We start from the raw sequence: 24310 nt of genomic DNA on the forward strand, positions 1-24310 counted from the left end.
TGATGAACTTGGCAAGCATTTCCCTTTTGCAATGGGAGGAAAATGTGAAGATATGCAAATAGGTAAGACTTGTTGGGGTACATGGTTGTCCAGAACCTGGTTATGAAAAGCAAAGCGAGGAAGATAAGTTGGCACTTGGGTTAATGATGGTGTTACTATTGGGCAGCAGCCTGGATAATGCATCCAAGAGCTGCTCACCTTGCTTTGCTCTGTTCATCTGGTACAAAGTCAAGCAAATGTGCGTGGGACAGTCTCTTTTGTGGTCTTTCCCCTTCCTAAAACATCATTTTCCTGGTTAGTGATTTAATTATTCTTTGTTAAATTATTTGGATGAATCTGGTTAAACCAGCTTTTTGTAATATGCATTCAGGCTGCCTCTCTTAGATCCTTGGTTTTCATGGGCTCCTGTAAATTCCATGGTCTACCAGGGTCAAATGCAGTATCCCTGGGCAAAAAGTTCCTTTTGTGGTTCTTGCTGGGCTGCTTGGGATCAATCTCCCATGAAGTTAATGATCTTGTGGAAAAGTATGTATTGAATCAGCAAACAAATAATTGTCCATTAAGTAAAGTGGAGCTGTAGTTTATTGTCACCGGTTATGATGCTCGATGGGGAAGCAGGTTAGTAAGACTGGTTAGTCCACCTCAATAGTTAACCTCAAAAGTGCACAAGCATTATTTGTTATTACTGTTATAAAACTGTAGCTGCTACTTTCAATTTGATGTTGTAATATAACAACAGATGAAGGCAGCCCTAAAGGGACCCGTTGTCTGCTTTATTCCTGTTAGTTGTAGTCATTCTATATGTCATCTTATAGGGTGAGGGCTCAGTAATCCGTTCTGTTTCACCATATGCTAATACAGTGCTGATAAGCAAGTGTGAAAAATGAAAGGGAGGAATACATTAATTGTATTTGTGCAATAAGGTATGCTATCAAAGGTAATTATTTCATGACAGTTTTAGTTATAGCAGTTGTTTTATCATGAAATAAAGGATGGCTTTAGGAGACTTTTATTGGAAAGACAATTGTATCAAATTAGTACCAAATTAGATTTTTGCCTTTATAAAGGTGAGCAAACCCATGAGCAGTTTTTAAATTGGTGTCTTCTACTCTACAAATGAATGAATCCTGTCTGAGGGTTAAAGAAGCTATTATTCTGTCCTTTATGCTGACAGCTTCATTACTGATAGGCCTACTGTTGGTATTAAAAAAATGTTTGGCTCCTTATGATCTTTGTGCGTGCAGCTATAATATTAATACAGACCACAGAACTGTTCATTAAGATATGACTTTAAATGAGGTTGATGCTTGTAAATCTGGAGAGATACAGATGTTAAATGCTGCCATTCCTTTTCCTATGCAGCTGTATGGCTAATAATTTCCAAGTGGCTAAAGCTCTTGTTAGCAAGAGTGCTGGTGTGTTAAGAATGGCTCTATAAATAACTTTAAGAACTGAAGTTGAAGGTGCTTCCTTTTAAAGACTATTGTTAACTAAACATTATTGCCAAACAGATGGAAAACATTCACCAGCCTGATGTTTTTAGGTCTAATTATATTATCGCCACTCCTGGTACGGCTCAGTTGAAGAGGTGTATCCAGAGGCCAATTTATAATCATTTAGCCAACACCTGTTTGGGAGATATTGACAGTCAAAGGGCACATTTAAAAAAAAAATCACATATGTTCTTGTATTTATTGCCTCAATGTGAACAGTGTCTAGTTACAAATAAACTTGGGATAAGAAGAAAGTGACGGTAAATACATGATAGTTTTGAACTGTTTTTTTATCTGTCTTCTTCTGGCACCTCTTGCAAAATGGCTTTTATTCTTGTCATGCTCTTTTGGTTTTCTTTATTGTTTGTGTATCGTTTTAATTCTGTGCCTTATTAGTTAAGCAAGGATAACTAAAGTCAGGTTTAGTTACCATTTCTTCAGTTGTTTTCTGGAAGACCCAATTAAGAGACCTGAAAGGTTGTTGAAACTCCATGATGTAGGGACATATGCCATTGGTATGGAAATGGTGTCATTTCTTTCTTAAAAAAATTATCACTAATAGCAATGTCTGATTATATATTTTCACTAGAAGATAAAGAAAGGCTTTGAATAGTGGGTGCAACCCTGGTAGGAGAAGAAGTCTTTGCATAGGAAAAGTGGTTCTCCCTTTATTTCTTTCAGTGAAATCTGGTGAGAGCAATGATGTGGAAGGACTCCAACTCTTTTCCTAGAGTGAAATGGAGAGAGAATGAGGGCAGTGTTTGGAATGTGGCCATCTCAAAAAGCACTGCGTGTCTTGCTGCAGCCACAACTTTGGGAAGGTCTGCACAGTGCTGCCCTGAAACCTCCCCTCGTGGTACTTACATACTTCCATACATCTTCACCTTGCTGCAGGCACTGTGTGTGATGGCTCTTCTGGCAGAAGAGGAAGTCAGAAGGTGCAGAGAAAGTCAGTGAGTGAACTTGGTAGGCATTACCTTGCAAGTGCCAGTGGGTCCATCATTGCCCCACAGAGTAAAGACAGGGGAGACTGAATGCTGTATTGTCCTTATCCTGTCACCTGGCGAACCCAGAAGCCTGTTGCTCCCACACATCATTTCTCTACGAGGAATCTTTCTTGCTGAACCTCTGCAGTTGCTGCATCTTGTCCATTGAAGGCTGAGTTTGGTAACCCCAGTGCCGGCATTTTCAGCCCTTCAGGCTTTTAATTTTTCAGCCTAGGTATTTTGGTGTAACCAAATCTGACTATTTACACTAGGTACTTACAATGTCTATTGTAAATAAGCAGTGAGTGTGTACTCTTGTTCCTAGAGGAGAGTTGATCTTTTGCTTGCCCTTGTTTTTTGTGGCTGTCTTGTAGCTGGTGCTTTTCAAGTACATCCATGTTTTTGGTGTTTACAAACAATTCCTAAATGTGTGTGATTTGAAGAAAGAGGTACAGGGAGTTCCAGCGCCCTGAAGATAAACTTTTCCCCCAAAATATACATACATAATTCTTGTTTGTATTGTTTTCAACATGTAAATAAACAGAGGCAGGACATAGTCTAGTACTCCTGTCATCATTGTGTTGTACTTTCAGCAGAGGTAATGCGGTCCTAACAGAGATGTTCTCAGTGGCTATAGGTGTACTCCTCACTGCAGCAAACCCATCCACATTTTTTCCCCCAAAGAAATCCTTCTTTTTGCTGTTACCTTAATAATAGTTTACAGGGACATGAAAGGAACTTCCTCACAGCCATTCCTGTTGTGGTTTATGAGTGTGGCAAAACAAAAAGGGCAGCTGAGGAATGAGACAGGAGTGGCTGTGTGCAGTCTGAAAACTTTTGGTATCCTACTGGCAGGAAAAACATTTGATGCATAGAAAGCTTGATGGGGTGGGAAATACTGTAGTAGGAAGGTAGATGCAGTGAGTTAGGAGGAAGTGATGTAACATAGGAAGCTAATGATATGTGGACATTGTTTATGTGTTTTATTTTGTTGTCACAATTGCATTTCTGTAATTTGGATTCTGCTAAATTATTTCTACAATTATAAAGCAGTGGTTTTCTTTTTAGCAGTTGAAGATTCATTCTTTAATTAGCTGATTGGGAATCAGGCAACATTCTAGCAGTTCTCTAGAGATCCAATCCTCAGTCACATTTATTTCTCTGAAAAAATAAAGTTGTTTAACAAAAGTGTGCTGCAGGGCTTTTTTTTCTTCCTCATGACATACATCACTTTGTTTGCAAGAATATTTCAATATTATGTTTAAGAATCAAGCATTGTTATTTTACTCATGTGAATTTTAAATGCTTCTCTGAATCTTTTTGCTTAGGTTTTACTTGTAATGGACACTAGAACACAGCAGACTTTTATATTGAAGGTAAGTAAAGTCTTCTTAATTCTCTAAACAGACTGACCTCCTAAATTTTATGTCCACACAAGACCACTTTGTATCTAATGTGCCGAATTATATATACCCATACTAAGTGAACTGGAATCCTTTTTCTCAATATTAATTCTCTTTCATTCCTTTTTCTGTGTAACTTCTCATATGTGTTGTTTACTCACTTGATTTGCCAGTTGTTATTGCTGGTAATACCTCAGTGGGCTTCGGTAAAGAATCACATTTTCAGCATGCTTCATAAAAGAGCCATCAAACTCTGCTGGCTCAAACCATACATTAAGGAAGGTAAGATGAAAATTCTCCTTAGCTCAAGTATACCCACAGCTCTTCATCATGGCTGGATCGCCCTTTGTTGAAGAGTATAGTATTGACCAAAGGGATTCTGGATAAAGTGGATGACTGGTCTTATCCCAAATTTCTTTTTTGTGGTTTACACAAATAGACTCTGAAAACTGAATTTACTGTTACTAAGCTATTGAACTACCGAATACTTTGAGGTTGAGGATAAATGTTTTTATGTTATTCTTTTGGGTTTCAGAAAGTGCTCAGATGGGGATCCCAACATAATTTGAGCATCTGTGTTGCTGAGAGTTGGTTTAGTCTGAGTCTTGTCTTTGTGGCTGTTATTTCAGGCTCCCATTGAAATTAATAACAGGGCTGATATGAGGAAGGGCTGAAAAAGTATGTCCCACACATGGAGATGCAATTAGCTAACATTTTATAACATGTCTTCAGGACTGGCTTATGACTCTGTCTTGACTTAGTGCATTTGGCATTTGAAGTGGTTTGTCTTAAGTTTACGTGGGGTACCGAAAACCTCTTTGTTCCTCAGAAAAGATTATTTGTGAATATTGTATATTAGAACCTCACTTTATCTGCTGGCAGATAAAGACATTGAATTTCCCATTTCACTGCTTATGTTTATCAATACTGTAATAGGTCACGCTATTGACATAATTTTTTTTTTCCTTTCCCTATTCCCTCCCTTTCTCCCTCTCACATCAATTTTTTCACTTCTGGCAACTTCATCTCTGTGCTACCTCCCAAAAATCATTACCTCTCAAGGAGATTAATCCTTCCCTTTCCTTTTTGTTGTGTTAGTTGCTGTTGTCTTTACTGAAGTACAATGGGAATATGAGGATTACCTGTAAGGCTATAGGGCGTTCTTTTGTCTTTAGAAGTTGAATTGAATTTTTTAATAGTGTCTTTTGGTCAGGCACAAAAATAAATTTTTAAAAAAAGGTCACAGGGAAATAACTGAGTGTCATCCTGATGACTTAGTTTGAGAGAGATTCTAATAAAAACATTGACCCATGTAATTGATTTTAATGGCAGCTTTGTGCCATCTTCTGTTCTCTGGAAATGTGCCAGATGCCATCAGCACAGCCTCGGGGGACCGAGGGGCATAGAGCAGCAGATGAGTGGTTTCTCTGAAGCCCAGAGTAACTCGGATAGATTAGTTTGGTTGATAAACACAGAGCACAGCAGGCTCCAAAGGCAACTGAGGGTACAACTGACCTTTTTGTTCTCTGTCAGGGTCTAAGGAAAAGTAGTGAGTACAGCAGGAGCAGAACGACCATCATCCCCCGCTGTGTGCCCAACATGGTGTGTCTGCACAAGTACATCATCTCCGAGGAGTCTGTCTTTCTCGTATTACAGCATGCAGAAGGTTTGTCTCTCATTTAAGTATGTTGCTGAAAAAGTCAAAGGTTTAGGCTTTAATCAATTGTACATTTCAGTGTCTAATCAATCTCTTCGATATATCTAATTAAAATATTTTTTCTGTGCCTTAGAGATATCATGCAAGACATCTCACATCCTCCTCTTCTTTCCCTTCATTCTGTGGTAGATATGATTCCTTTTTCAAATGGCCTCTAATCCGGATGGGTCTATTGCATTGTAGCACTATAGAAAGCTTCCAACTGTTTAATTTCTACCAGAGAGCGAGTGCTTTAACTGCAACAAATATCAGTAGTATTTGCAGTCATCTCTAAGAAATAAAATCTTTGGCTACTTTTGTAAACTTTGGCAAGCTAATTTTTAGTTAAGAGTCAAGCATTCCCATAAGAGTTGAATAATTGTCTGCTAAAAAGCCATAAACATTTGCCTAGTAGTTAATAACATGTAGTTATTCTGATCTGAATTTTTAAGAAAATAGCTGGTGGCATCACATAGGAGTTCAAAGCAGAACCACAGAGCTCTGCCTTCAAACTATTTGTGAAATTCCTGTTAAATGGACGGGGAACAGGTGGCAAAAAATAATTACATCTTGATTTTTTTCCTCTAACACCTGGATTTAAATATTCCTCAAATGTAATTGCCCACATTTATTTAGAATGAGTGCAGAATATAAATTTTGGGTTTGCTAATAGTTCTCTTTTTTAGGAAATGTTAATAATTTAGACACAGTGGATGATTCGAAGGAACTACGCTAACCAGAGAGAAGATAATTTTATTGCATTGGATATTATTGCTTTTACTTCTAATAACTTAGATTTTAGCATTTTTATGAGCAATTTATGTCACAAGAGGCCAGCTAAAGTTGGCTTTAAAACATGAATAACCTTTTAAGCTATGTGTGACATGGTTTTGTTGCTATGAGTGTTCCATGAGGAAAGGCCTCACACTACTGTACTGGTGGTGATGCTGTGGTTCTGTACGATGCTACTTTTTTGAGGTCTGTATGATTCAGCCAAATAATTTAGAAGCCATCACCTCAACTGTAATTTACGTGTAAGCTGGCGCAGTTTTACAACTGTTTCTAATAGTTCTTCAGTATCTGAAGACCTGCGATTTTGCTGTTCTCCTGGGAAGAATGTCCCTTCACAAGACAGATGGAAAACCGGGTGAAGTAAAAGTGGAATCTTGGGAGAGCAGTGATCATATGGAGAGAACAAAAATGTAAAGGCAGGCTTAATTTATCATTGACAATTATAATCTTCCCAAAGTGATATATATATATTTTGTGATGACAGTGATAAAAATGGAGATGTTGTATGATCAGAGCTCTTCCTTTTCAGAACAGAAACCTCAGCTTACTGCTTGGTTGGAGTACATTCCTTAAGGAAGAGTAACTCTCTTTTAGTCGTCTTTGACCTGATCATGAGTCCAATTAAATGTGTTGCTCTTACCAACGCTGCCTGTAACAAAGGTTTAGAGTTCTGCGGTGGGAGGATCTTTAATTTACCAAGTGCCTGCTAAATCTGATTTGTGCAGCTTGGAATCTTTTGTGGCACTGCTTGGTCTGCGAGCGGGTGAAGGTGGTGTCTATCAGGCATGGTCATTTTGCCTGGGCAGTCAGCAAACAAAGACTTGGAAGCAGCCAGAGCTCATGGTGGCTTTCCCTGGCTGTTGTTCATGCATGCAAGCAGGGAACGTAGGAAGGAGATGGATTATTTTGAAGGTGAGCTGGGAGAGAGAGTGCAGGTGAGACAGGAGTACTTTCTCAAGAGAGAGCTCTGAAACAGTGAGAAGGGAACATGGGAAGAGCCAGGGAGCACTGTGGGGGGGGGGGGGGGGGGGGATGCAGGACTGTCAGACTGTGCTGGGGAGGAATGGGTGAGCGGGCTGAAAGCGATTTCATGTGGGTGAGGGCTGTTGCTGTTGGTATGTGTTGTTCACTTGACTTGGACACTTTGAGTATAAGCTAATAAACTACTGTTTCCCCTCATTTTCTGATGAAACAAGTTGTTTGGAAATGGATTCACCTGTTTCTTTTTTGTTTTTGTTTTTTGTTTTTTTTTCCCAGTGCTGTAAGTATTTTTTCCTAATGACCAGGGAATTAACAAGGTTAATGTCTTTAGTGACAGTCCCCCACATTCATGAAATTATTGACTGGCCTCTAAACATACAAAGGGAGAGGAAGATAAGTGGTGTTGTCTGTTCTAAAGAGGGAGAACTGGGGCACAAATCGATGAGTAAATTGCTCAAGAACACGTACAAAAATTATATTGCAGGTGTAGGGCCTGATCCCAAATCCCTAATGAGCAATAGTTTTGTGTTGCTTTGGAACTGCATGACCTGTGCACCTCATCATGTCCCAGGAGACCAATGCTGGAAAACAATTCAGCAGAAATGCTTAAGATGACCTGTAGATTTTCTTAGCTTTAGAGAGAACATGAAAAAAATATATAATCCACTGATGATTATCTTGAACACATTAGTTCTTTGAACATTCATCCTTTGAATAACAAGGATAAAAGTACCAGGAATATCTAAAGATATTCTCCTAAAAAAATTATGCCCATCTCAGACCAAGTATAAACAGAGAATGTGCTTGTAGTTAAGTCTGAGAAAGTATGAAAATGTCCAGGACAATGCTTTTAAAGTGATAATCTCTGGAATTTTATTCCATTGGTTTGTGAACATTCTTAATGTTTGTACTCAAAGTAGTTCTGTTCCAATGGAAAATACTTCCAGTCTAATTTATAAGTATACTGTTTTGTGGTGATTTATTATGTTAGCCATGCTATTGGTATCACTGAGTTGTTCACAGATAAAATATTAAGTGGGCTGTGGCTTGAACTATAGCTAATTCAGAGGGTGTTTTTAATGCTGTGTTAGGTATTGTCTATTTGGTAAGGAGCTTTTTAGCTCTTAACTGCATTAGTAAGTTCAGCGCTGTTGGGTTTTGTATGGAATTCTGAAAGCTCAACCTCAAACTCTTGCTCCACATGAAAACTTGTCTTTTTTTCAGTGAGTCATGATGCTGTTTGTTACATGCTTGGATTGGTGAGTGATGTCTTGGGTCCTCTAACAGGCTTTTCTCATAACTGCAGTTAGAGGCTTGAAGAGGGCCTTAGAAGCACAAAAGTCAGTAAAGTTATCTTGAAGCTTTGTAGGAAGGCACTTGGCAAATTCTATTGTGGTAGAGAGCCAATCTGATATTAACAAGGCCTTGCTTTTTCTTGGCACTAAGAACTCCAGAAATTTTAGAAACAGATGCTTCAAAAATAGGCTGGGGGGCTTCCATGGGACATCGAAGTTTAAGTGGCTGTTACAAGCTGTCAAATCTCTTTAAACACAAATAAGCTGGAGTTCCTATCAGTCTGGAGAGCACTTAAGAAACTTAACACTGAAGAGGCTTTGCTGCACGCAAGAGTTGGTAGACAACAGGGTAGTAGCGTTGTGGTTTATAAAGTTTGGATTTGTTGTTAGGAAAGTAGACAGTTCTAGCTGTAAGGACTTGACAGAGGTCAGAAAGGGTAGGAAAGATGATGTAGTCATTGGCAAGGGACTTTTTCAGAAGGCTTGCTTTGAAATAAAAGCTTTTGCTTGAAGTGCTTTGGGAAGTGGGAGCTTTGCCTAAACTAGCAAACTTCATAGCAGAGATTCACCAGCAGCAGTGGAAGCAGTTGTGTACATGAGGCTCTGGAGTTTGTAACTGTTGTTGTGTTGGAGATTAGGTTCAGATTAGCTTCCAGTTCCTGTGTATGCTGCAATACTATCGTGGCTGCTGTGAAATATTGTTATTTTGTCATGATAGTGTCTGCATGTCTGGCTTCCTTTTGGCCTAGAAACTATGCAAAGAGAATTATATGTTATCATTGTATATTAATATGATGAAGTTTAGCTGTACCTGTGTCTTTACTGAAAAGAAGAACAGCGATTCTAAGAAAACCATAAGGTTGTTCTTCCTGCAAGGAATATTATTTCACATGAAGAGTATGGCTTACGATTGGTTTTCCTGGCCATAAACAAATTTTTATGCAGTGATATAGAGAATTTAGCCAGATTTTGCAGCATAGTTCAAGCAGATGTCTTTCAGGTGCTGTTGATTTTTATTTATTTATTTTTTCAAACCACAATTATTTGGAAGCTTAGGATGTTCACTTTCACTTTTTTTGGACTTTCCTAAATACGATGATTACCACATTCCAAACTGCATTCTGGTTTTGTAGGAATATTGTCCTTCAGAGCAAACTCGTGGAGCCAAGATAGCAAAAGCCTATGAATTGTTTTGAATTACATCCACTTAGTCAGTTTTCAGGGTGTGGAGCTGAAATTGTAAGTGACCGAGAACCTGTTGAGGAAAAGACCGACAGGTTATGATCTTTCTCATGTCAGCTAGAGCAAAAACATGGTTAGGAGACTAAATTTGCTGATCAGTTAGGTTTCGTTTTATCTTGTGATGTGTACAGTATCTCTCTGTATCTTCTCTTTGATGTGCCTGCTTCAAAGTCCTATTAATAACTAAAACTGTAGAAGTGTTTGATAGACTATTAAAAAATATATGGAACAAACAATATTCCTACCCAGCTTCTTCACTTGGTCACTTTGTTTTGAAATTGTGTTGATTTTATTTTTTTAACACTAACTTTATAGATTCCACCTCTTGAAGCACAAATATTACCTTCAGAGTATTGAAAATATAGTGAAACAAGGCACTTCTAATAAGTAATTTTACATCTAATACCTGCAGAAGGAGCTTTGATTTTTGTGTGCTAATAAAACTAGAAAGAGGAAGTTGGACTGGTTATAGTGTCTATTTATTGTAAAAAAAAAAAAAAAAATCTTAATTATGTTAATACCGTACTTAGGAAATTGTATTAAATCTAATAAACTTTAGCTTAAAATCATAGCTTTTATAGTTATTTAGTATGTTAGACTATTTGACAGTTACCAAAGCTTACTTGTTTGGATTGATTTCTGTAATTTTAGTTTTTATAGATTCCTGATACTATATTAGCATGGCTTGCTAATGGGTTTTCTTGATCTTACACAACACATGGGGAGAGGAGGAAAGATTATTAGTATGTCATTCATAAAGGCATAATTATATACCCAGATAGAAATATCACTCTTGTTTGACCCTGAATTGGACATTTTCAAAAAGGAATAAAATTGTTGTTTTTCACTATAGAACACAATTATTGCATAGCATTTATTTACATAGTTCCGTTTGACCAGGAGGCCAGTCTTGAAATATTTGTGTGTAAACATATTTGGACATAACAATTTTTGTATTTACTTGCATTTAACTACAAATTGGAGTTGCAGGAAGTAGTTATTTTCACTATGATTTCTCAGTCCAAGTGATTATTAATAAGCAACTTCTTTCTTAAGAAGGTAAGATAATAACATGTTTACTAGTGGAAAATGAATCGTCGTAGTTCTGCTTTCACATGTAGACAGTTGTGAATTTCTGAAAGCCATAGGGATAAAGAGAGATTTTGTTGTTTTGTTTTTGGCCTTGTGCAAACCCTATTCGTGCTGCAAGCATTCGAAATCAAACATTTTTAGAATACAGTTTGAACTTCTTGACTCTTCCATTGAATTTACTGTTAGGTTTTGAAGGGCTGATCTCAACGTGTCTGTTTTCCTTCCTCGGTCCTTCTTGAGTTGATTCCTTTATTAAGCTGCACTAAGACTTTGAGCCGAGGCCAGGATGTAGTGGAGACTGAATGAAATCTTGCATGAAGCGAGGTGAAGGGAGCAAAAGACAAGAACTGCACCAAGAGCATCTTGACCTATGGGTGAAAAATGAGGTAGTGCTGAGGAGAACTCTTTCGCTTTTCATGCTGCCAGACAGTCCAGCTCCTTTCTATCTTAGCATAGGGTATGAAGTGTTTAGTTCAGTGAGAGACCTTCAGATGTGATATGCAAAAACATACCTGGTATCCAGTAATGACACAAGAAAAGAACATGACAATAGACCACAGCAAAAATGTATCGAGCATTCTGGATCTAAGCTCAACCCAGACCTCCATTAAAAAGTAATTTTTGTACTATAGAGGAAGGACTGATTGTGCTAATATTTGTAGTTAAAGCCATTCCTGGAAGTTGAGATGCTGTTCCACGCACTGTGCAATGCTGCAAAAATGTAAAGTGAGTCTTCATTGGTCATGTTATGTGAGCACCTTTTGAAAGCTGAGATTTGTGCTTTCTCACAAAATTTATGATGCAATACTGGGATAATAAATACTAGTAATACGAAGATCTAAATAGTATTTGCTTGTATTAATAAGTACGATGCAGGTGAGATGGGGAGATATAATACACTTTATTAAATGCAGGAGGGTGGTTTCAAATGAGATTTTATTGTTCAGTATGAAAAGACACTTAATAATTCCTTGCCTAATTAATACATTGGGAAAAATCATTTTGTGAAGACCGTCTACTTAAAATAATCTAATTGAAATTAAACAAACAAACAACCTTGTTATAAAAATACTGTTCCATCAGAATCTTCTAGAATAATTAAGCTTTTATGTTGTTGCTTTTGTCTTGGTTGGAAGTGTGAAAAAGAGGAGAAAATCTTTCAGACAAAAATGTTTTCTCCTTTCTTTTTCTCCTTTCTGTTATTTGCTTTCCCTGCTAGTCCTTAGCAAAGGCATGGATACATGTCAAAATGTAAGATTAGAAAAAGAATTGATGAATATGGAAAAAATGGTTTTTATTTTTACCAGAAGGCTTTAAGAATAGCAGTTCAGAAGACGCAGGGAGACTGCAGGGTTCAGAAGGCACAGCAGTGCTGTCATGTTTGAGGCAAGTGGCTTAATCTTAAGGATCCATGTGGACTCCACCCTATCACAGGGACAATCAGCGTCCTGATTGTGTGGTGCTGCTGGCAGGACTGGGATGCAGGAGTTCAAGGAGTGTTTGGATAATGCTTTCAAGTCATGGGGTTTAAACACTGGATGGTCTGTGTGGAGCCCGGAGTTGGATTCACTGATCCTTGTTGGTCCCTTCCAACTCAAGATTCACTCTGTGATTCTACATCTTTGGGTGCATACTTGAAGTGCTTATGTAATACAGCGGTAAATATGGCAGCTCTTATTCCCTTCTCTATGAGCATCACTTCCATTTGCTCCTGTTCATCTTCCAGACATAATTTCTTGCCTTGGAAAGTGGCAAGAGTCATTTTGACCTGCTGCATCCATTTGTAGCTTACAGGCAGAAACTGTGGACTAATAAATTTAAATTGTCATATTTACAACTAGACTCAAGCTGTTAGAATTCCCTCTTAATATTTTTAATATATTTAGTTTTACCACAACCACAGAGATATCTTTTTTCCCTTAAAAAGAAGCCTTGTCTTAGCCAGGGGGATGGAGAGCAAGAAAACTCCACATTATATTATTCAAATGCCTTTTTAAAGTATCAAGGGTTTTTTGCCTTTGATAACTTAGTTTTGAAATACCTGGAAATATATAAAACTGTTCCTAGGCAATGAAAAATACTTTCTTCTTTCGTTGTCCTTTTTAAAGGAATTTTGCCTGATAAGGAGAGTGCTTAAAAATAACTATTAAAGCCTCTATTTTGGAAAAACATAATACAAATCTCTGTTTTACCCAAAGAAGTTTTTTAAAAAAAAAAAAAAAGGCAAAAAAAAAACCCACACCAAAAACTTTGCAGGTGCCCAGCGGGCTGAATATTTATTCTTTTATTCTACAAAGATTGTTTGAACTGTACTTTCTACAATTTTTATCAATTTTTTGAGCTGCAATGTCTTGACTTTGCATTTTTTCCTTAAGTTAGTAACGGTGGCTCTCTCGCTTTTCAAAGACAAATTGTTTGCTGCGCGCAAAAGATGCAGCAGTAACTTCTTGATTCATTTTTCTCAACTTGTGTTTTGCAATCTGTAGTCATTCTTATAGATGCGTGGTGTTTGGAAAAGGAGTTTTAGTGTGTATTTTTTTTACGTGTCACAGCGACTTTTGGAGCTCTAATTTATTTATTATTTTTAGAGTTTTTGAGATGAAGATGCTGTTTTACTCATATAGCTTAAAATATTGAAAATGGTTGCTTAGTGAAGCAAGGCATAAAGGCCTGACATTAGAGGCAGAAATTCATCTGCATTTAACTAAAAAAATCAATTTCTTCAAATAAAACAGATCCTTCAAATACCCTACTAATACGAGGCATTTCCCTTCCCCTCACTGAACTCATTAATCAGTAGTTTTCAGTCTTGTCTTCCCTGATGTTGCTTATGAGCTTGGAGGTGTGATTCAGAACCTGCAGAACTGGCGATGGGCACTACTAAACCATTTGATCTTTCCTAGTTTTTGCTTTCTTTTGAGACAGCAGATGGAGAGAGCAGTCGCCACCGTGCAACTTGAGACAGACTCTGAAATGAGACTTTACTGAAGGTTTTATTTTTTTATTTTTTAAAAAAAGCTTAATCTCGGATGCAGCTATTTAAATATTTATGTATTAATACAAATCCACTTGGAAAGCAAGTTGTGGTCCCTGTAATTACTTCCTCCTGAGGAAGTAGATCCAACCTGCTGTATGGGCTTAAGGAGAGAGCGTATTCTGTCAATACTAACATATTCCTGTACCACTGTTAAACTGATTCTGTTCAGAGTGATGTTAAGAGACTTCTACCTCTTCTTTTTTTACAGGAGGAAAACTGTGGTCGTATGTCAGTAAATTCTTAAACACGAGTCCCGAACAGAGCTTTGAAATTCCCGAGCCCAGAACATTCAGTTCGACTAAAATTCACCTGGAGCGACCGACGCCAAGCCCTAAAGAAATCAGTAGCAGCACAGATTCCAGAGAAAGCTATGGGGAGAACATGCTGAAGGTGGTCCCGCTGAGGAGCAGCCTGACGCCGAGCTCTCAGGATGACAGCAGCAACCAGGAAGATGGACAAGAGAGCTCAAAGTGGATGGACTCAGCATCCAGCTCAGAAGAAGAATGCACCACGAGTTATTTAACGTTATGTAATGAATATGGGCAAGAAAAAATTGATTCTGGCTCTCTTAATGAGGAGCCTGTGCTTAAAGTGGAGAGTCAAAGTCTGAATATTAAAGAGAAAAGTTCTTTACAGAAATGCACTGTTGTTAGCAGCGATAGTTTCAGCTCTCAGGTTCCATCTCAGGAACTAAAGCTTTTCATTGATGATGCTGAATCAGAAATAGCTAGTCCTACTAGGATATTGGACTCTCTAACCAAATCAAAGAACAGCCCCATGGAACTGTTCAGAATTGACAGCAAAGATAGCGCTAGTGAGCTTCTGGGACTGGATTTGGGAGAAAAGTTGTATAACCTGAAATCAGAACCTTTGAAGCCATTGTTCTCTGTGCCGGGTCGTGACAGAAGCTTGGATGCCCTGGAGAACAAAATGAGTGTGAGAGCTCAGGACACTGTAAGCAGGGGTTCAAACGACTCCGTGCCAGTTATCTCGTTTAAGGATGCTGCACTTGATGATGTGAGTAGTGTTGATGAAGGAAGGCCTGATCTGCTGATAAACTTGCCCGGTATGTCTGATGCAACTGAGGAAGCAGCAGCATCAAGGCCTGCCAAGTTTACAAAAACTGATGTGGATGTCTTGGAAGTAAAATTATTGGAAACACCCGATGTCTTACAATTAAATAGTTCTGCAGAACAATGCAAAGCATTTAATCAGGAGCCAAATCACGTGACACCAGAACTGGGTGATCCTTCCCCCAAGGAAGTAAATGGACAAAGCGGTGTCACTCAGGGAGCTCTCGGGACCCTCTTTACTTCTGACCCAGAGGTAGGTAGTTCAGAAGACGGGGCTCTGTTTCAAGGGCCTGGAGCCTGCTCCGTAAACATGACAAGCAAAGAAGAAAGTGTGTATGTTTCCAACCTGCTCTCAGGTGCTCAAGATGTTAGCTTGGACAGAGACGCAGTAAGAAACGAAGCAGTGTTGCTGTTTTCTGATCAAACTGAAGACTTTGGGAAAGAGGAAACAAACCAGTCTTTGTTACCAGCAGCTGAAAGTGAACAGACAGCACCAAAGAGGGAAGACAAAATAGCAGTAGCAGGGGAGAAGGATATACACCAAATTTTTCGGGACCTTGATGAAAGATTAGCGATAACCTCCAGGTTTTATATCCCAGAGGACTGCATTCAAAGATGGGCAGCTGAAATGGTTGTAGCCCTTGATGCTTTACATAGAGAAGGAATTGTGTGCCGCGATTTGAACCCAAACAACATCTTATTGAATGATAGAGGTCAGGAACTTTTGCAAATGCATTTCTTTTTATTCGCTGTTGCTTCCAATTAACTGAGTAGGCGTTTTATCTTGTAATTAGTATCTTCATTTCCTGTCTAGAGCTTCATTATCAGTGCAGCAAATTCACCCCCAGTAATAGCTTCTAGTACTTAATGATGCCATTATTCTTAATGATACTGTTTTTAGCTACAAAAGGAGTAATTACAGTTCACTTCTGCAGAAAATGGAAGGGAAAAATGTTTTGATTTCTCCTGTCGTTTTGTTTTTAGGACACATTCAGCTAACGTATTTTAGCAGGTGGAGGGAGGTTGAAGATTCCTGTGACAACGATGCCATAGAGAGAATGTACTGTGCCCCAGGTTAGAACAATCACCTACAATGTTTCACTTGGAAAGTAGATAAGCAGCCTGCATTTTCTCACGGAGCCTTTGTAACACAGAGCTTCAGGAACATGAAATAGCTAATAGAATTTTCTTTTCCTGAATGTCTTAAAAAGCAAGAGAGTAACTTGTAACTGCTTTATTGTTGAACTGTGGTGTTGTTAGAACATTTCCATAAAGTGTAATTGCATCGAATGTCTTGTTTAAGGAAATTTAAAAATTGTTGTGTGTTCTCACAGTCATTTGTTATGTGTGAGTACATCCTGATAACTGCAACGAGCAAACAGGGGAAAGGGCAGAGTGAAAAGATGACTCCGTGAGCTTTAAAAGCACAAAAATTTATACATGCAAAGAACGTGGAAAAAAACATATCGCAGTTTGAAATACACAACCCTAATAGGCTCAGAGATGCCTCTGACATTTTTGATGAGCTACGGTGGGCTTTGAAATAGTTTAGAGAGCTCTTTTCTTAGAGCTGCTTTCATCAATCGTGAGGGTGATAAAATCAATATCTCTTGGGTTTTTATAGCAAGGATGGCACTTGAAACTGATCCCTCCCTCTTTTCCTCTTTCCAGCTTATTTTCTGCTCTTACAGTTGTCTAATGGTAGTGACAGTTATAATCAGATGCTTTACTTATAACTTTGCAGTTAGAAATTTTATTGGTAGCTGAAAGAAACAACTTTTAGAGTTGAAGTAACTACAAGTTGATGCTATTTACATTTTCAGTTTGTCTTTTCGGTTCTGAAATTGAAATGCCAGTGTATGCTTTCTGCTGAGTTCATGGCCTGGGTAGGCTTTGCAGCTTGGTGTGCAGTTAGTCCTCAAGCTGAGTGTGCAAATGGGCTTGAAAAAAATGAGCTGAAGCTGAGTAACAACTCAAGGCAAAAGTTGTGAATTTAGTTTAGCAGGTGTTTGTTCTGTGACTTGGTTCCCCCAAACTGAAATACAGTAAGAAACTGCTCTTTGTGAATACTGGTGATTGTATGGCAACAAAAAAAAAAAAAAAAGAATTCCAGTTCTTGAGATTAACAGTAAATAAAAGTCAGAAGGGAAGTGGCAGGTACTACAGGGAAACAGAAAACAAATGCTTTTTTTAATGAAGGCAAAGTCAGCAATACTATTCTAACCTCACCCTACTTTAGTTCAAGAGCAGCGAAACTGAGGAACCCTTGATTTGAAAACCCCAGCAATTCTTGTGGCTGTGGAACAGAAACATGTGCTTGCCAATGTGCACTCTGTTGCATTAAAAAGAGGTGTTTTCCTGCCTCCATAACCCAAGCCTGTACAAAGCTCTTCCCAGTTGAGCTGCCTTAAAGATGGAAGCACGGCCTTTTCCCATCTTGTCACCATTAATGAGCTGTAAAAGTCAAAGCCTAATTTTTCTGTATTTTAATGAGGATCCAAAGAGAGGTGTTGTTTTTTTTTTTACCCCCTATGCCTCAACCAGCCAACTCCTGCTGTAATTAATTACTTAGGAAGCAGGCAAAATAATATTTAAAAATCCCCAAATACAAGAATAAAGTTTTCTGTGCCAACATTGTTTCCACGTCCCAGCACAGGTGTGGTATCCATCTGGGTTTTTTGGTTAACTTCGTTCTGTGTGTGTAGCTGGTGAGCTGCAAGGCGAAGATCTGCAAGTGTTAGATAGATGCAGGATGGCAGGATTGATATGCAGCCGTTCATATTCTTTGTTCTTACTGCTACCTGTTGAAGTGCACGCGTTCTATTCTGGGTTAAGGTTTAATATGTGCACTTTAGATAACGTGTGCAGCTGAGGCAAAAATAGCTTTCTTATGGCTGCTACAAAACATCCAACTGTTATTAAGAAAGCTAAGTGTGCTTCATCCCACTGAAGGAAGGACTGCAGTCTTCAGAGATGAACAAGTGATCTTCACAAAACTTAGCCAGGCCATGTGATTTCTATCATCGTTGGAACACGGTGAATAATAAAATAACTCCAAGTGAATCACCCTGTTGTTCTAATGCGTCCAGCAGCACACTGGGCTGTGGTGCCATGCCTGCGGGTACCTGACCTCTCATTTCACTTCTAATGAAGGATGCCGTGAAACTCAGCTTGTAAAATTTTGCCTCTGTGTGTTTAGTTTGGTGTCTGTTTTCATCTGAATTTAGGATAGAATAGGATTTGGGTGTGGAAAGCCTGTATTTAGGCATTTTATTATTTAAGTGCTCTCATTAAAAGCAAGCGAGAAAGGGAAGAAGTCTTTATCAAAACACTGCCCTTTAGGGTTCAGTGTTACAGAGTACAGATGATGACCCTTCTTGAGATGCAGTTGTTTTTCTGTATTAATTGTTGTGAAACAAATTTCATAGGCAGAAAAAAACAGAGAATGGACGTGGACAGTAAATAGATTTACATGGTATCTGAAATATAAAATAGGTAGGAAGTTGTATTGCAGTCATGTGAAAGGCACAAAAATGCATCTGAAATCATTTTATCTTTTTATCTACTAGGGCTTCAGGTGTTGCTCTTTTGCATGCGATGTAAATAGTACTAAGCAGCAAAGATCCTGAGGGCGTATTTAGGTTATTTTAAGGTGCTTTATTGGTTGAATGAAAACATGGAACGTAAATCCTACGATTTTTATGTCAGAATCTAATTTCTGGAGGGGGTATGGATAATGTGTTAATGCTGAAGCTGTTCGGGCTCGAGGAGGGAAGAAGTTAAAGCAAAGGAAGGGCTCTTGGTTCAGAGGCAGCAGCCAGAGCCTTTCTGCGGCGAGTGGCTGGGGCTTGTTCAGCTCTTGTTATCCTATGAAAAGCAGAGAGGAGTTGTTAACGGCGTGTGTATAAAAGAGATTATGCAATGTAGGTATAAATTAACAGAACAAATGCAAACATTGTAAGTGTAGAAGTGTCAGAAGGACGGGAGAAGAAATAGTTTAAATAGCCGCACTCCATTTCCTACTGGCAGCGTACTTAATTTTGTTTGAAAGAGCAATTGTCGCTTTACATCGTGCATAAATTAAAAGCGGGGCCGGCCCTCGCAAGGAGTTGCACTTCTCCTCCGGGGGCGGCAGGTGGCATTGTGCCATTGGAGGATGGCGCTGCGGGCTGAAGGCGAGCTTCATTTGCAGCGACTCGTAGCATTTGTACTTGTAGAATTGTACTTGGAGCTCAGAGCCGTGCTGTGCTGCGCTGCTGTTCAGTCGTGGTGCGGAGAGAGAAGTCTCACTGCTGCGTGGTTGTGCTCAAAGAGCTGGTGCCGGAGCCGCTCCGGGACAACAGGGCTATCTGCAGATGCCTGGAAGTAGCGCCCGCGCTCTGCTTTGATGGATGGCCAAACTAAAGCTTTGCTGTGCACCTATGATAAGTCAAACGTTGTTTCTCTAACCCACGAGGGAAATGATGGTTTATAAATCATCCCCGTAAACTCAGCGCCGCTTCAAGTAAACCTGAGGGGGAGTCGGCCAAAAATAACGTATTCGCTTTTAAAGAAGAAATCGAGTACTCATAACTGCGGTGTTGTGCTGCACTAATGTGGTTAAGGTGACAAATGTAAGATCCACCTGGGTTTTTTTTGGTTGGCTTTCTCTCTCCCCCCCCCCCCCCCCTCTTACTTCCACTTCTTTAAAGTAATTTTGTTTTCTGGGTGTTAAGTGCGCTGATGTCTGAATACAAAGTTATTAGCAGATCAGATGAGAATGATTCACTTCTGTTTAAACAGCCCTTTGCTCTCTGTGCCCCCTGAGAACTCTTATCGCCTATTTGTTCAAAAAGAAAAAAAAAAAAACCCACAAAAACTAACAGAAAATCCCTCACGTTATCCACCTGCCCAGTGGCTGATAGTATCAGCAGCGCGTATCTCTTTATCTCTTGGTTAATGTGCCTAGGTATTCTGAAGGGGGAAAATTCCAGTAACAGATTCAATTTACAGGGACAGAAACTTGAGCAAATGCCAGCCTGGCAGGGGGGCCATTATTCTGCGCTGTAAATAAGTTTAAAAAAGAAACAAACGCGCACACAAACCTGTGAATCAACATGTTTTGGACTAATTGAGGGAAAAGCAAGATAGATGAATTTTGAAATGCAAATGATTACCTTCTGTTACTTAAGTATTGGTTTTGTCATCTTTGTGATCTTAAATATAAAGTGTTGTTACCTTTTAAAAAAAAAGGAGTGGTAATTATATTCCTTTTTTTTTTTTTTGATAGTTGGGAGTTTTAAAACAAAATTGGTAACTTTCTTTTTTCCCAGAGAGCCCCTTCCTAGTTCGCTTGATACCTGTGAGAAAGGCTGAATTGCCTAAAGCCCCAGACTAGTCGAGCCTGTTTGCAGCTGAAACAGATTGTGTTGAGGATTCACTTACGAAGAGTAATCTTTTCAGTACTTTTTCAATCTAACCTGTAAAGCAGGATGTTACAGTGGCTTGCTGCTCTAACCTAACACATGAATTCAGTGTGTGAACGAGGTGTTTTATTTACACTCTCTAAGTTCTCTTTCCAGCAGCGAGGCGAGTTCTGTCCTGTCCCCATGGAGTTATTAGAGGATGAGATTTCAGAGCTGTGCTTTCTTTGGAGTCCTTTTTCTTTCTTATCCAAACGAGGAGTTTTCTCCGGATTGTTTTTACTAAGAACTGGAGGCTCATTGAAATTGTAAAGCCAAAGTGAGCTTAGCTTCATGAAAATGTAAGTCTAAAACTGGCCATCAGTAATGCGTCATGTTAGTCAGATGCTTTCACAAGCTGTGTGCTATAATCAAGCCTTATTTACACAAGCTAGCCTTCACAGAAGCCTGCACAGAAATCTGTGGTATATTTGGTCAGATCTAACCTGGTACTAATTGTACACAATGGGAAACCTAGCTAAAAAAAGAAGGCTTTGCAGGTAAATGATTTTACCCCAAACAGACCAGTATGTTTCAGTGCTCGACCTGATTTTCACACTCCCAAATTGTCTACCTGTAGATAATTGAAAATACAGACACGAAGTGCAGCTGATAACCTAAAACATATGGCATTGGAATTAAAACTGCTAGCGTGCTGTTATTAGGGTGAATGCTATAATTTTTATTTACTGAAGAAAGCAAAGAATGGTCTGTCTCTATTTACCAAATAGATATCTGATGTTGGAAAACCTGCACGTTATGTGTACGTGTTTTGCAGTAGGAATTTGCAAGCACTCATTACATTCTGCTGTTCTCTACTATTGCGGTTTAATTTGGAGTAGACTGTTTAAGAAGCAAAATAGCCGTGGTGGATTAAAGTGCCATTGACCCTTAGAGGTGTCGAGGGGTGGGTTGGTCTCACGGTTACGGTGTGAAACTGGACTTCTAGATGTTATATCTGACTCTGTTGTTGCTTTTTGTGTGACATTAATGTTTCACGATGATCCTAAAGAAAAGAAAGGGTTGGGGGATCAGGGCGGATGAGTGGGTTCAGAGCAGCAAGTAAAAGGACAGGCTGTCTTGATTTTAAAAGCACTGACAGACAATAGGAAATGGGACTGAACATTAACGTGACAACTGTGTGGCTGTTGTGAATAAGGAGGAAAAGTCTGAAGCTGCAGAAAAAGTAATGATGATTGTGAAGCTGGGAGTAACAACTGTGCAACTGTTTGGGGGTGTACAGCTCTCCAAAGACACCGGAGTGTCCCAAAGAGAACGGTATCAGCTGGCTGCTCCCAAAATAGCGAGCCGTCATAAGCCTGGATAAGGTAGTTGAAAGCAAAGGTTTGGAGAAGGCAGCAGGTATTTTCTGAAAACAACACGATGTGTCTTGGCACTCAGGTGTGCTGCAAAGTGCTCTGTGTGTTGCAGGTGAAATAGCTTTTCCTTTGGCTTCTGCAGACTCTCTAACTAGGAAGCAGTGAGATGTGCTGAAGCTGTTGATTTGTAAGAATCTAGTGTCTTAATCAGGCTGATGTGAAGGGCATCTAACAACTCTAGAAGAAACTGTAGTTTAGCTGCACTTGTTTTCTCTTACTGTCACGTTTTAATAATGGAGCTGAAAATCGAAGATAGTATAGAAGATGCCTTTCAAAAATAAATGGAGATAGCTGAAGGGTTAAATACCGTTTGCTTTCTTTTGTTAACAGCGGTACAAGGTTTCTTTGTCTCTGTGGCCACCTGATTATTTTAAGGGAATTTTTAATTCCATCTTGGGTTGCTAAGAGGACAGAAGAAAAAAGAAGAGTTGCTTCTAATTTTTTTTTCTGCTAATGACGTGAGGAAATTTCTTCCAAAGAGGAATTTAGAAGCTCGTATGTTATTGAATACCTATAAGCTGAAACTTCCTATTTTCATACTTCATTTGGTCTTAGCTGATGTTCATTGGACTTGCCTCACTACTTTATTGTTTAAAGACCATGATAAACTTTTTATACTTAAGAGTAGATGGTTCAATACTGTGCTTTATAAATTGCTAAAGCATTTTAGGCAAAGCATTATGACTGCCTGCGTGATATATTATTTAGAGAGTGTATCTTACATCTTGGCTGACTGAATCTACATAGAGTAAATTAGCTTGGATTCATTTTCCTTGGTTCTCTGCAAACGCTTCTTTACATTTATAGATATTAAAATAAGATAAAATAGTAAGCTTTTAAAATTAAATGAGTGTAAGGTAAATAGAATTTCTGAAGCGACTCTAATGGATTTTCATGCAGTGCTGTTTATCTTAATGGCAGCAGAAGGGAGACTGTTGCGTCTGGTGTTTTCAGGGTGTTGGACAAGTCCATTTCCTCCTTAACGGTTCCAGACACCTGATGGCAGTTCAGATGGATGCCCTTGTTTCCCTATCAGTGCAGAAGCAGTACTTGAAGGTATGCTGTTTCTGCTTGAAATGCGGAATAAGGGAAAGGGATCCCTTGGCTATTGAAAATCTTATCAATCCATCAAGATTCAAATGCTGCCTCCTTAATTCCAGCTCAGTGCAATGCTAATCCTGACTCTCAAGTGTTTGGATAAGCAGTTTTTCCACATAGACCCTGTTTTCTCATGTGCTGATTTCAGGTCTTGTTCCTAATTGAGATGCATATTTGATTGACTTTATGTTCCTTACTGTTTGCAAGTGACCAGGGCTCAGTTGCCCAGTGAATCTCCAAGACCACCTGACTAGATTTAAGCCTGACTTCTTTTATTTTAGTGTTTGTGTGAGCTGGCCAGGAGTCCTGGAAGAAACAATTCTTAGGAGAATATGTTTGAGGGATAGTAGAAAAAGCCTTTGAAATCCTTCAGAATGAAGGGGTGTATTTTGGGTTAAGGTCCAGTGGAAAGAATATCAGTGTCAGTGTTAATAAAGGGCATGTGTGTTCAAAAGAGATGAAGTTCTGCTCTTCTACCCCCTTCATTACCCCAGTGACTGCTGGTGCTGTTGTCTCTGTGCTGGAATTGAGCATGTGTGCTCATTGGTTCTAGCTACTGTACAGACATAGGCTGGGAAAGGAAGAGAGGGAAGTTTTTCCTTTTAATGAAGTTCAGTAAAATTGGAAGAGCTACCGGCTTCATTCTTTTCACCCTGCTTTTTGTTTATTCAGTTCAAAAGGATCTTGTATTTGAAAAATAAGAATATTTTTTTTCTGCAAATGTTGTAGTGTTAGTCCTAGAAACACCAACACTGTGCATGTGAGTGCGCATGTTTATGTTTGTACAAATGTGGACAAGGTCCTTGATTTCAAGGTTCATGAAGTAAAGAATTGGCACAAATATCCCCATGTTCTTCACTTAGGCTTATGGGTCACTACCATTTATTGTTTAAATTACTCTGTTGATGGATTGAGATGAAAATGTTTTCTTAGTGAAGGCAGATACTGTAGTTCAGATTTATTGCGACATTAGAGCTTTAAAAAAAGCATATGCCCTGTGTGGTGTATTACATTAGCTGGCTACTCTGTATCACTTGAAAGCACTTCATAATCTATAGTTTCTAAATTTTCCCATGATGTGTCGCTGAGATAAAATGCAGTAATATTGATGTGATATCCTGAACTTAGGATTGGTGTACTGCATCAGAAGTGATGTGACCTCTTCAAAGTAAGGGAATGTAAACAACGCATGTTTATCTGTAGTATTCACATTGATTTTTGTGTTTTTATTTTTAAGGAAAACATCCATGCAAGGAAACTGTGGGACCTAGGGAAAGCAGCAGGCAGTGGATAGAGGGAGAA

At 38.9% G+C, this 24310-nt stretch overlaps 1 protein-coding gene across 8 annotated transcripts in view; it reads left to right on the forward strand.

The window, feature by feature from the left end:
- RPS6KC1 (ribosomal protein S6 kinase C1) overlaps window positions 1-24310 on the forward strand; it is an 81219-nt gene that overhangs the window by 49256 nt on the left and 7653 nt on the right. For 5 of the 8 annotated variants that reach the window (XM_085541138.1, XM_085541137.1, XM_015857289.2 and 2 more), the window contains 4 exons: window positions 3808-3855; window positions 5416-5548; window positions 14226-15803; window positions 16075-16164. In XM_085541138.1, the coding sequence (XP_085397264.1) occupies window positions 3808-3855; window positions 5416-5548; window positions 14226-15803; window positions 16075-16164 (1849 nt within the window). The remainder of the gene's footprint in view (window positions 1-3807; window positions 3856-5415; window positions 5549-14225; window positions 15804-16074; window positions 16165-24310) is intronic. The other 3 variants (XR_014943827.1, XR_014943826.1, XM_015857288.3) reach the window with 3 other exon arrangements.

This window comes from Coturnix japonica, chromosome 3 (assembly GCF_054131305.1).
Source record: "Coturnix japonica strain WE chromosome 3, WE-NBRP24, whole genome shotgun sequence".
Taxonomy (NCBI): Eukaryota; Metazoa; Chordata; class Aves; order Galliformes; family Phasianidae; genus Coturnix; species Coturnix japonica.